General features: G+C 42.4%; 1 protein-coding gene across 1 annotated transcript; it reads left to right on the top strand.

Annotated features, from left to right (window-relative positions):
• Window positions 1-1,461: 1,461 nt before the first annotated feature.
• Window positions 1,462-13,739, top strand: LOC137285003 (uncharacterized). The gene is made up of 10 exons (XM_067817117.1): window positions 1,462-1,500; window positions 2,033-2,148; window positions 2,907-3,033; window positions 4,047-4,193; window positions 5,257-7,195; window positions 7,687-7,842; window positions 8,565-9,056; window positions 9,907-10,118; window positions 11,413-11,470; window positions 11,848-13,739. Exons 1-10 carry the CDS (start codon window positions 1,462-1,464, stop codon window positions 12,243-12,245), a joined length of 3,684 nt encoding a protein of 1,227 aa, XP_067673218.1. The 3' UTR covers window positions 12,246-13,739.
• Window positions 13,740-13,993: the final 254 nt, after the last annotated feature.

The raw sequence follows: 13,993 nt of genomic DNA, 5'->3' as shown, positions 1-13,993 counted from the left end.
GCATCTTGTACTATTTGAACATAATATGTATTGCTTGGTTATAGTTCGTGACACAGCTGAGCGTCGTCACAGAGCATCGCCCTGATTTCAGGCACTGGACTGTCTGGGTCAGACATGATACATACTGTCGTGTTGTAACCAGGAACCTAATGAGTGAAGTTTCAATCGGTATTCACTCACTCACACACTGTAGTCAGCTGTATTATATACTATACCAAAAAAGAAACGCATAGGCGATTGGTATTTTAAATATTCTTTTAATTACCTGTTGTGTTCAAACAATCGTCAAAATATGTAACAAACGGGTTAATAACCTGATTTTACACAATTGCACAAGTAAAATTGTACCAGAAAATGTTGGTTTTTTTACGAGATTTCTTACAAGGATTAGAAAGGCATCGCAACAGAAATCACCTTCCAGCTGAAATTGTGCAGCAAAGAGAATTAACTGTCTGGCATTAAACATCCAGATTACTTTAAGAAATTGGCATTCGTTTTGAAGGAGGTTCAAGGTCAAATCACTATGCCACGTCTTGACTCTACGACACGGTACACTGCCATTGAATAGAATGCATGCTGGAGATTACCAATCGTCTGTTGCCAGGCTTGTGAAGTTTAGCCTGGGCAAGATATCATGGTTTGCTGCTCGTTGCAACCAAACAGGTTTAACAAATCACAGCCTCCGTACAGGAAGACCTCGAGTTACCGCTGCAGCCAAAGATCGGTACATTCGGGTACTACAGTACTACCGTATTGCCGTGGGTGAGAGCATAACAGCCAGGGTGCCTGGACTTCAGAGGGTATCCGATCAAACTGTACGAAACAGGTCACAGGTCATGTTATTCGTCACCATCGTGCTCAACGTCTTCGTTATCTAGAAGTATCCACTTGGTTGTAAAGATATTACCTTCTTGAACACTGGTGTACAATTTCATGTACTAAAGTCTATTTGAGGACGAGTTATATATGTTTGAAAATGCAACATTTTTCGCAGCAGAATTCCCGTCTATGCGTTTCTGTTGTTTTTTTTGTTTTTGTTTTTTATAGTATAGTTCACACTGTTCACCCGAATTCACTTCACTTTTTATGGGTTATATCGGACACACAGCACTTTGCCAGACAGCTGAAGTGATGATAACAGAATAAGAGTAACGGTCTGCCTTAGTGTTTTCAGGGGTAGTTGTCACCAATGGTCTCATTTGGGGGACATTAGCGTTTGGCAGACTGAGTTCGAACTAATTAATTTCAAGGCACCACTTTGTTTTGAGTGAACTCGATTTCTAGTAACTACATGTACTTTGAGTGAATTGTATTAGCTGAATTGTGTGAAGTTTATTCAAATTATTTTTATATTATTAATTATTATTTCTGTTCTTGTGCCTGTATGCCGTATTTTTCAGGGCCTACATGTCTTTTGTTGCAGAACTGTTGATTTGGTAAACGAGCTATTTACGTGTTGCTATGGCAACAAGTTCTGTGAGCCATAACATAAAATGGCTGGTGAGTACAATACATTGATAAAGGGAAAATATCGTTTGTTCATCGACTATTCTTTTTTGTCGAAATATTGTTCCCCTCAATAACATCATTGGTTATCGAGGGAAAGGCATCTCTGATATTTCATGATAATTACCTAGGACAGATCCCCCATCAGGCGCGTAGCAAGCCCGATAGGTTGATATATTGAGATAGTAGCGAGGGCTTGCCCAACCTTCTAGCAGCAATCATGTGAAAGCAAGGGCTTTCTTTATTTATAATGGTAGCTGGGCCCCTATACCGCTATACTACACCGCTTCCTTTAGTCAATGGAGAGAAAATACCCTTGATAACTCATGATGATCTTCGACCCGTTTGCGGTCGATCTGTATCCGGGCTTTTTATTGGGTTTTGATGAATCGCCAGTCTTAACTTTATAATCACGAGTTTAAGTTTTAAATGAATTACCAACGGGCATTACAATGGATGTAAACAGTTTCAGTAGCGACAATTATTTTATCTTTACCCAACAACCTGTGTTTTATGTTTTATGTAGTCGGCGGTTTCCGTATGGCTCTTCCTGCTGATGGTGGCGGTGCTGACTTCCGGGAAGGTGTCGCTTCTGTGGATCTTGCGCCTGTACAAGTATGAACAGATCCATCCAGCCACGTGGTAAGTCATCGGCAGCGCTAGATGTGTCTGAACTATACATGGAGTCAAATTTGTAGAAAACTAGGACAAGTTTACGAAACACGATTACATCATGAAGTAGTTATAGATTAGATATTTTATGGAATAGTATTCGTTAATCTTTCTAAAACAACGTTTCGGGTTTCATAACAGATTCCCTCATCAGGTGATCAAAGATTAAAGAATATTAATCCAGATAATACCTTGGTCATCTTGAACAACTTCTAAAGGCCGCTAAAAGACATAAAACCTATTTAAATTGAAAAGGAGCCCAGGGCAGACCAGACATTCAAATCACTGAGGAAATCTAAACTTGTTTCATTTCGGGATTTAGCACTGTAGGGCTAGGCGGTAGGGGACAGACTAGCTCGGTGTTGGTCTTTACTGTTAATATGGCTGTGAAGTGGTATGAATCGCATGCAGTTTGTGTACGCGGTGTATTATGGGATGGAAGAAGAGTCACTCAGCATGCCTGACGGTAAAAGCATGCAGATTTAAATGTTTGGATTGATCGCGGTATATATATATATATATATATATATATATATATATATATATATATATATATATATATATGTGTGTGTGTGTGTGTGTGTGTGTGTGTGTGTGTGTGTGTGTGTGTGTGTGTGTATATTTCTTAATTGTATTGATGCAATAGTCTTTACATCTGTATTCCCTTATTTTATTAGATATACCTCCGGTTTAATTACAGTTCATTGATGTATTATGTCTTTTATCAGGTACATTCTCATCTGTGTGCTGCTTGTCGTACCCCACGTGAGCAACTTCATTTACATAATATGGAACACCCCCTTTATAAGCTCCGCCCACAAGAAGAAGATGCCCCGCCCCGGTCACATCTACATGGTAAGGTCTCATGCAGATACCGTCACTGATGCCGTACTCTACAATAAGCAGCTAATCTCCTCATTAGCGTCTTGTAGAAATTATCTTATTATAGTGGATGAGGGATTTTGTTGGTTGAAAAGAGTTGAAACAGCGAGTATGAAATGATGAAAGGGCTAGCGCTAGATGAAAGTGCGATTCAAAGTATTTTTGTCAGGTATTAAAAATACTAAAATATCAAAATATGACACCATTATGCATACATTAATATACAATATAAACCTGTAAATGTATTTTGCTAATGCAGGGTGGAGATGTCGTCTTAGTATTTAAAGTATTCACCAAAGACTCAGGATCCATCTCAAACATGGACACAGTTTGTTTACCTCATTTCTGGTGCCCATGGTAAAGGCCAAACATTCAGCTAAAGCGGCGCAAAATCATACTCACTCACTCGTGATGCTAGGCATAAATTGTCCACATGTATGCACATCGCAATGTTAGTGAAGCAACATTCAACTCATCATCAGTCCATAATTAATTTCCATGGTAACGAACTTTTTAACACATGCTTTAGGGTTGTCTAGGCATTACTGACTAAATCTTTGGCAGATAATTATTTCGGGATACCACCATTTCAGTATTTAGCATGTTTTTCTTATTTAGCTATGAATCTCATGGAATCACATCTCATTGCTCATTGATGACACACAATGCTGGGAACGAGCTGAAAATGCATATTTCTCGGAAACTGAGATGCCTTGTCTTACTACAGGAAAGACATCAGCATGTCCTCGCTACATCACAGAATATAGAAATAGGACATAAAGAGACGGTAATGTCATGAAGCGGTAGTTTTGATAAACAATGGAAATCTGAGCGTGAAAAACAATTCTCGAGGAACAGCCCAGTTTCATTGTAACCCCCTCTCCACCCAGTCCCTTCCGGACATCTCCACCCAGTCAATCCCCCACCTCATTGATACTCCCATGTATCGTATTGCATTGTGTGTGTGCTTGTTGTTGTTGTTGCAGGGGATCCTTGGAGGAGTCATAGAGACGGTTGCCGTCTGTATCTTCGCATCCGAAATCTCTTTAGTTCTTCCTGAGCCCATTTTTCTTTTCCTTCCATCGGCTGTCTTCACTATACCGCTCATTGTCAAGGCTGCACACAGTATGAAGGTACTACTCGTTATAACGCGCTTTGCGTGCTTTAAGTGTCCTGCATTATTATTGAGTTGGTATACGCATCCTGTTCCATATCTCCTTTTGTAAGTATACTGAACAGCAAAAGAAACACAAGTTTCGAAACAATGAAATCTCATAAAAGTAAGCGCTTTGTGTGTGTCTTCTGTTTAAACACAGAGTTGCATTCCTTTTGCCGTTCAGTATATGATTCAGTGAGGATGGAGAGAGTCCCGAATATTCGAGGATATTAAAGATTGCCATTGAACGACATCTAAAGGCTGGAAGACCAAACCTAACACGTGTTTTTTATTCAAAAGAATTACATTAGCTTTCTGTGCAGTTCGTGACTCGTATGAGAACATTTTTAGAGAACATTTGCAAGAGGCTAAGTGATTTAGCTGATGCATGGCATAGTGCCAAATTGCGTAAATCGATGCTAAAGATCACCCATCACATCACTGTTTTTTTATCAGACGGCTGTGATACAGACGGTTTACGTGCGTAATGTATAGAGTATCATAGATAAGAGGGCAGGGCGTAGCCTTGTGTTTAAAGCGTTTGCCGAGCACCCGGATTCGATTCCCCACATGGGTGCAATGTGTGAAGTCTATTTATGGTATCGCTGGAACATTGCGAAAAGGGGAGGAAAACATACGCATTCATTCACTCATAGAAAAGAAAATTGAAAAAGAATGATGTGTATGAAAAAGCCCATAAGCACGGAAGGAAGTCTCGACTTGGTTCGATTGGCAATTTAGGTTCACTAATGTCTGCTAAATGGCTTTTACCTCATGGCTCTGAAGTTGCAACAGAGCATGCTTGTGCTGTTGAAATGTCTTGAAATGTCACTAGGCGAGACAACCCAGTGGTGCAAACGTTCGCTCGTTACGCCGAACACCCGTGTTCGATTTCCCACGTGGGTACATTATGTGATGCCCAATTCTGGTGTCCCCCGCCGTGATATTGCTGGATTAATGCTAAAAGCGGCTTAAACCTAATCTCATTCCCTCCCTCACTCAAATGTCTTACATTTTGTTTATGAGCGGGTGTGTTGTAGATGACGACGGTCACGAAGTCCAGCAGCAAGAGGTTCGTGCGCATCCTCACCCAGTGCCTGCACGTGACCCTATGCACCTACACATTCTGGGCCCCCGCCCTCGTCTCTGCATTCATCTACCTGTGGTCTCCTTTCAACATGCACCTCCGACACTGCGTGGCCTTACCCATAATTCTTCTAGTGCTGTCGACCGCCTGGACCCCCCGCGTGCAAGAGATTGTCGTCTGCTCGTCAGGACAACGTAACTGGAAAGCGACGTTAGCGTACAACTGCCTCAAGATCGTGTCAATACCAGTAACTCTTACAGGTCTCATGGCGTTCAACCTGAAAGCATTCCGAGAAGATATGTACCAGTTCCTGAGCGTTGGGTTTGCAAACACATCAGATTACAGAATCTGGCTGCCGATGTTAGTGACAGTTATAACAGGGATGTCTGCCCTTGCCATCATGAACGTCGCATCTAAAGTGTCCCTCACGACACCAGGTGTCTGGCTACCGTCCCTCCTTGCACCTCTCCTCACTTTCGGAGCGGCAACCATTTTGTGGGGGGATGTTTCAACCGAGGCGATATGGGAATTGTCTGGTATGGATCTTGCAACATGGTCTGCAACAGTTTTGGCCTTTCTCGTCTGGATTGTTCCATACGTAATCCCAGCTCTACATATCATTGAATCACCGACAGACCTTCTCAGACCTTTCTCAGAAAACTTTTTCGGATTTACATGGAATGCTATGTTCTTGGAACAATCTCTCATCCTCAACTACAATCACAAAGGGATTGGCTCAAGAGACAGATTTACCCAAACTACCGTAAAACAAGGCAAACACAAAACCGTGTTCGTCTGCACGACAATGTTCCGGGAAACGAGAACCGAAATGAAACGTTATCTCAACAGCTTAAAGAAGATGGTGTCCTCCAACGTCCTGAACGACGTTTCCGTGGAGGCACACGTCTTCCTCGACAACGCCATCGAGAACGGCCAATACAACTCCTTCGCTTGTCAGTTGTTGAGCCTGCTGATAGAGGTGTTCCATCTGTCATATCCAGACATGAACTGCTACAAGACGCCTTATGGATTCCAGTTCCACTGCATCTACGACCAGAATTTCCCCATCTACGTTCACATCAAGGACGGGCAATTGTTCAAGGTCAAGAAACGATGGAGTCAGGTCATGTACATGAATTACATCCTCAAGTACAGATGTGGTTTCAATTCTAGCAGTCCATCAGGACCTAAAGACATTGACCTGACTTCAAGTGGTAATTTCGACACTTTCGCCACAGGACTAAAATACAGTGGAAAGGAGGACTACCGTGCGAATATGTACAAATATCTTAAAGAAAAGGAAAGCTCTCACAGACATCCGTCCAGCAGCACCGACTTCGACGACAGTGGAAGCGACACTTCAACGGAGGCGTCAGAGGCATACACGGTATCAAGGGAGAGCACTGCCTCATGCTTCACCAGCGAGGGGACCGATAGTGATGATTCGGATTTGTTCTCTTACAAAAAACTGCAGCCAAAAAGTCACTCCAAGGTGCCATGCACGAAGGACATCGGGAATGAGATGGTCAAAAACGTGCTGAAGGCGGAACTGGCAAGACGAACGGATAACCAAGATGGCGGCCATCGGGTGTATCTCCCGCCAGATTTGTTCTACTTCCAACCAGGACGTGGCCAGCAAGGAAGATGGCGTTGCAGTGGCGGTTCTCAAGAGACTTCTCTCTTCACTATCGCCGGCAACCAGGGCCTCAGTAAACAGGACGATGTGTACGTGTTGGCCACAGATGCAGACACACAGTTCAAAGCTAAGAGCGTGCGGGCACTACTCGACCTCTGTGACAGGGATCAGTCGCTTGGGGCTGCGTGTGGACGCACCGTACCAACTGGCGGTTTTAATCCTGTTGTTTGGTACCAAAAGTTTGAATACGCCAAAGGTATGTCGTATTTACAATAATGTGTTTAAGATAACTTAGGATTTAGACATCGTTACATATTTAATACTGAGGACCTGAGTCGCGATCCTTAAACCTAGAGGATCGACCCTAAACTGGTCCCTAGTCCCTGCATTGTATAAGTGCAAGAGTCACTGAGTCGTTGAGATTACTTTGTGAAACTGAACCCTTTTGAACGGTTCTTGCAGGTGTGAACGCTGGGTAGTTTAGTGGATGGAGCTATCGATTGTCTCGCCGAAGACATGGTTTCATTCATCACAATTTATGCTCGCACTCGGGATAGATATATTCATGGAACTTGACCATATTCTAACAGATTCTGGACTACAGACTCACTTTGATGTCTGTGAAAATCCCGGTTGTTTGCTTAATGGAGTCAGGTATTGATTTGAATGTTTATTACGTTGATAATTTTAGAGATCTGTTGTTTTATGATGATTGTTTTCTGGAATACTGTTGTTTTAATGCGACAGATTTCTGGCTGGTGAAGGCCTCTCAGAATATAATCGGTTCGGTCACGTGCTGCCCCGGATGTTTCAGTCTCTATCGAGGCCAGGCATTGGCAGACGTCATGAGCACGTTCTCCGAGCCTAGCTGCTCGGCTTTCGACGCTCTCGTCAAGGACCACGGTGAGTAGTTTTGTTGGTCTCCCTTGCTTTGCACCTACAATTAAAGGTCGAAAATAAAACCTGTGACTAAACTGGACTATAGAACGGAAGCAACTCTTGCTGCGCGTCCGCTCTTAATTCAATTTACCTCAGTTAAATATACCCGTAGCCTTGATAACGTTTTGTGCTTGCCTCCGTTGTAACGTAGGTTAAGGGCACTCTCAGGGACTGCTGAAATTGTTTTCGATGTATGTTTGTTCGTGACGCGGAAGTTTTTGTCATTGTGAACGAATTGTTGCTAGTATTAGGAATATCAGTTCCTGGTACCACATCTGTAGAACTACCATGGTGTGGAGGATACAAGGTCAGCCGAAGGAATTATGGTCTGTGGTTCTATGTCACAACCACAAAAGACATGTTATCACTCTGCAGGCGCTATACATTAAGAGGGGCGGTGGGGTGGCCCAATGGTTAAAGCGCCCGCTCATCATGCTAAACACCTGAGTTCGATTCCCCACATGAGTACAATGTGTGAAGGCCCTTTCTGGTGTCCCCTATCGTGAAATTTATTGAATATCGCTAGAACGCCGTAAAACCATATCACCTTCTCTGCATAAAGAGGATAAAGACGGCTAAACTGTGTCTGCCTAGGTCCTGACAAATACACACTCGCACGCATGCACGCACACGAACCTCAGCTTAAGCCCCATTTTATCTCACTACCATCACATCTCCATGTTCAGGTGAGGACCGATGGCTGTGTACACTTATGATGATGAGGGGATGGAAACTCGAGTACATCGACAATTGCAGGAATTCCACCCACTGCCCCGAGTCCTTCACTGAATTCTTACGACAGCGTCGAAGATGGGTGCTCTCGGAGCTGTCGAACATGGTTCTCATCTTCCAATCCCTGTCTGATCTTATACGACGTAACGCAGCCTTCTCCGCTATCTTCATCCTGTCACTCCTGCAGATGTTCCTTTGGGTCCTTCTTTCACCATCGACAACCCTCATCGTCCTGTGTGTCGCCAGTGAGATCATCTTCGGACTCCCTCTCATCTGGTCCGCGCCTTTCGCGTTCCTGTTCATCGTCTCCTACACGGTCGTCTGCTGTGCCTGCAGCAAGCGGACGCAGAATATCGTGACCTTGACATTCCTTCTGTCTGTAGCGACCTTCATGATAGCTATAAGTGCAGGTTTTATTGCTTATATGGTTATCAACATCCAAGAAGGTACAGTGAAACTATTTCCCTCACGAATATTAGAAGAATTGTAAGATTGATAAAACTCCTGATTGGTAGTTTTCACGGAGATATTGTAGAATATATTGGGTGAAAGGAGTAGGAGTACTTCCATACATACTTACTTTCTTCCTGTTGTGGTATTTAGAAGCAGGTGTGATGGAGACGAACAATTATTTATGGATTGCCAACTTCTTTAGATGTAACGTTTCGGTGTGGGTGCTAACACTATTATCAAGAGATTGAAACGTCACATCTATTGCCAGTAAGAAGTTGTCTATGAATAATTGTTCTTCTTCATATACACTCGATTATTTCCAGAACGCCGTCATATAGCTGGAATATTGTTGAGTGCGGCGCAACAAAGCAACCGAGCTGATGACACACTAGGGTTTTGAAGATACGTAAATACTTAATATGTTTTTGTTACAAGATCCAAAGCCTTTACGTCTTAAGCGGTAAAGCAAGTTTATTAGTGTGACAAATTGTGACACAATCCCTTGCGTTTCGATTCCATTTGTAGTTACAGCGTTCGATGTCCACCCCTGGTTCCCCGCTGTGATATTGCTGCGATATTGCTAAAACGGATATAAAACCAAATTCACTCACTCATGCATTGTAAGCCATGACATTGCTGAAAGACCGGTACAAAACTCACTAACAATCAAACTAACAATTGTGAGGTTTTTTTTAATTCTGTTATGATTTGGATCGCCTTTTTGACGTGGTTCCTCTTTGTGGTCTGTGTTGTGTAAAAATATAAATTCTGATTGTTTTTCTGAATGGTTTTGTGAATGATCTTAAATTTCAAGATATGCTGATTTTTGTCTGTGGTCAACAGATATGGCGAAAGGCCATGTCGAGTTCCGCCCCTACTTCCTCGTACCGCTCCTTATCGGCGGGACAATCTACGCTGCACTTATCCATCCCGGGGAGTGGCTCAACCTCGTCTACGGCATCGTGTACGCCTTCATCTTCCCCGCCATGTTCATCCTCCTCCCCATCTATGCCGTGTCCAACATGGTCGACCAGTCTTGGGGAACTCGAGAAGAGGTAAAACGAGCACTCTCGCCTAACGTTGTGAACATTATAAGCAGGTTTTCAAAATGCGTTATGTATATGTACATATTGCCATCAATATATATGTGTTTGCTGTCTAGCCACTAATCCATCCATATATGAAAGATCTATAAATAATCGTGTCTGGATCCTGCCCATCCATCTATGCAGTGTTTTGTTGTTTAACCACGCACTCAGCAATATTCCAGCTATATGATCAGGGCCGCAGTTAACTTTTCTCAATAAGAGGGGTACAATCCGCGTTAAAAGAGTGTTATATCAATCCTTTGATATACAACATGTAATCTGTGAATATAATTCTACAAGGGGCAGCTGCCCCCTGCCCCCAGGGGCTACCTACGGCTCTGTATATGGCGGCAATCTGTAAATAATCGAGTCTGGAACACACAATCCAGTGATTAATAACGTGTGTCTCAATTTACGCAGTCAGGAATAGGATGCCAGGTGTTAACCGAGTCAGACGGCTATCAAGACAGGGATGGGTTTCTGAACACTAATTCAAAACGGATCTTAAAGGGTTAATACTCTGGTGGGACACGATGACATGTGTCAACAAACACATGCCATCAAGATCATCTCATCCCGCTAGTCGTATCCTACAGCAAGCATGTGTTCCTGGAGATAAGCTCCAAGATCTTCCCGAGGGCCAACAGCGAAGTAGCCATGTAATCTGTCAAACGAAACTGGAGCGCAAGCAGGATTTAATCTTCCATTTCTTCCGTGTTTGCTTCCTCATGCTAAATGTAGTGAAACATGAAACGTTTGTAAAATGTTAAAGATGCTACTCCTACCACTGACAGGCGTACAGTTACAAATCGTTTTGTCAAACCACCGGCAAACTGTAGCACAATTAGGGTTGCACAACACAGTGAAAATGACCACTCTTCCTATAACACCCGTTTATAGCATGACTAGTCAGTTTCTCTGTGCTGCACAACCCTATTTGCGCTTGGTTCACACGTCATCGAATCCCAATTGCTTAAAACGATGCTCATGTTGTTGATCACTGGATTGTATGGTCCGGACTTGATTATTTGCAGACCAAAGATATAGCGCTGAAAAAGGGTTGAGTGTGGCGTTATACAACAAACAAACGAACCTTGTCCATACACAATACACAAAACTAATGAATAAATTTATCAAGTCAGTATTTGGAAAGAATGGCATCTGTCAAAGGGTGAGTAGTATATTATGTATTTTTCGTGCCTGTTGCCTTTGTCCAACACTGAAGGAAAATGTGTGACGTCTCTTCCGGTTTTCCCAACAGTCTACCGCTGGAGACTACTGCTGTGATAAGAAACAGGAAAAGTCAAGAAAAGAGGAAGGTAACAATAGTCGCTCTATATTAGGATATGATATCACCGTGTTAACACGTTTACCTAAATAAACTGGAAAACGGAAGAGATTAATGGACACAAATCCCACTGACTCTCTGTGTTACAAACTACAACCATTCGGGGCCATCGTGATAATCATGATTGGCTGGCTATGTTTGGGATTAGAGGGAGTTTGGGTGCTGTTAAAATGGTCGAGCAATAAGCAAATGGTCATTACAGATTTTAGCTTCCTCTTTCAGGAAAAAAAATGCATTTATTGAAACTGGAATCGTTATTCCGTCACAAACAACCGCCTTTCTAATGTTCTGTAACAAGCGTGATGCTTGTACTTCAACCCGTTGTCAAAACAGACATGTTTGTTTCAGAAACCTATCAACCGTTCACCATGAAGGCCTGCGATGTGTTGCCCCTCACGTCGGAACCAGAGAGACGTTTCTGGGAAAAACTCCGAAAGTCCCTCCTCGGCAAGAACGTGAATTGTGGGAAGGATGAGGAGTCTCTGAGGCATAATCTCAGGCAGTTGCGAGACAAGTGCGTGGTCACCATGGTGATAATGAACACCGTATGGTATTCATTCTTGACGTCGGTGTACCTGTTGGCGAACAGTGACGCCATCTGCTATGTGGTGGCTGGGGTCTTCAGCTTCTCATTGGTTGTCCAGCTACTGGGGCTCACCTCCTACAAAATAGACAATTCCCTCCGACGGCACATACTCAGGCGAGCTAGCCCGTCTCATCCGCTCTGGGTCAAGGACAGGCATTAATCATGTGATATGACGTCATAATGATGTGCAATATGAATATATCTAATGGTAACCCGCCCTCATGACAGCAGCTTGACAATGTATTGTACAGTATTATTTACAATATTTATTTACAATATTTATTGTATAGTATTTCACTGACTGTCACTGATAACGGTGTATGCAGTATTGCTAGTATTTGTGTCGCTTATTCTTTTCGAGTAGCAACTAAGTCTTTGTTACATGTTTCCATGTCGTCATCGCTTGGTAACATGAAGTCACATGGGCAGTATAATATTTATTCACGTGATCATGTTTTAATTGAAATGGCGTCACAAAGACACTAAGATCGCCCATTCCCTGACACATACTGATAACCATACTCTCATATTAGTCTCATAAAACATGTCGTAAACATGTCCACTAATTAATATTGAGAAATATGACCTGCTGTAACGAAAACATTTTTTTTGTCTTCGCATGCGCCCTGTGTCGGGGATTAGGATCGTGTGGAAATAAGGTCAACTTGTATTTATTGTTCTTACAGGTTTTTCAAAGGGCACGTTCATGTTGTCATATCTTTCCACTCATTGTCTATTCACGTTATGTATGTACAAAATATATAGATAATATTTATTGTTATATATTTTGTAATTTATGAAATTCAGTGTATTTTATGAGAGTGCACTGTGATTTGTTGTACGTCAACGTACGCTCATTGCTGATGATACATCAAGCCGTGCGGATATGTTTCAGTGTGGTGCTGTTGTAAACTACATTTGTATTTATTACACAATCCACTACAATACAAACCATTCGTTAAAATACTCACGCTTCAGTACTTTGAATTATTCATATATCACTCCGTTCCAAGTAATTTGCATACCAGTTAAATATAGAAACAATATACTTGATATATGTGTTCTTGCGTGAATCTCATACTCTCAATATATGTACTGTCTGCAAAAAACGTCTCAGCTAAAAACCCATGTCTTACGTCCATTACTACAGATACTTCGTATTCTCTCCAGCGACCAGCAGAAACAAATACCACACCCTCCCGCGTGTCAATACATATATACCTAATATCTTCCCATACCTCAGATGATAAACAATAATCCAATCCATGTCTGTCGGATCTTCTTTCCTTTCTCAACTGTCTTCCTACCTTTTGGGTGTTATATATATTTACCTGACCCTTCAGAGAAATATTCGTCCTACCTCTCTTCCCCAATCTCAGATTATACATTATACACACCCCATTAGTGTAGCACGTTCCGATCACTCAAATGACACATATCGCATCTCCCCACATATATATAACAATAGCGACCAAGTCTGAATTGTCGCTAGAATTATGAATTTGTGTTTCAAATATGTGTTTCAAGCACACCACTGTGAATAGACTTTAATGATTCCGTGGCGCATAATCATCAGTGTAGTTTGTTTCAGCAGTGTGTGCTGTGCTGTTGCTTGTTGTCTTCATTTCTGTAAATAAACCAGCGCATCTACAATCACTTCCGGTTTGGTGTCCTTCACTTTCATATCATTGACATTGTCGCGAAACATATACTCGAGTTGCCGTTGTTTAGCGCCGTGCAGTGTTCGAAATAACTGTCTTCCTGCTAGCAAAATGCTAGTTGGCCATTGCTCGGGCCTGCCAAAGGTTGCTGAAGCTGACCTGCAAGGCTAGTGATAGTTTCGGGCCTGGTTATGTTTCCTGATTCTGAGTTGCTAATTTAAACGACAACATCGTCCTCAAAAACATA

Source organism: Haliotis asinina, chromosome 1 (genome assembly GCF_037392515.1).
Source record: "Haliotis asinina isolate JCU_RB_2024 chromosome 1, JCU_Hal_asi_v2, whole genome shotgun sequence".
In the NCBI taxonomy this organism is placed as follows: Eukaryota; Metazoa; Mollusca; class Gastropoda; order Lepetellida; family Haliotidae; genus Haliotis; species Haliotis asinina.
This window is presented reverse-complemented; position numbering and strand designations above follow the sequence as displayed.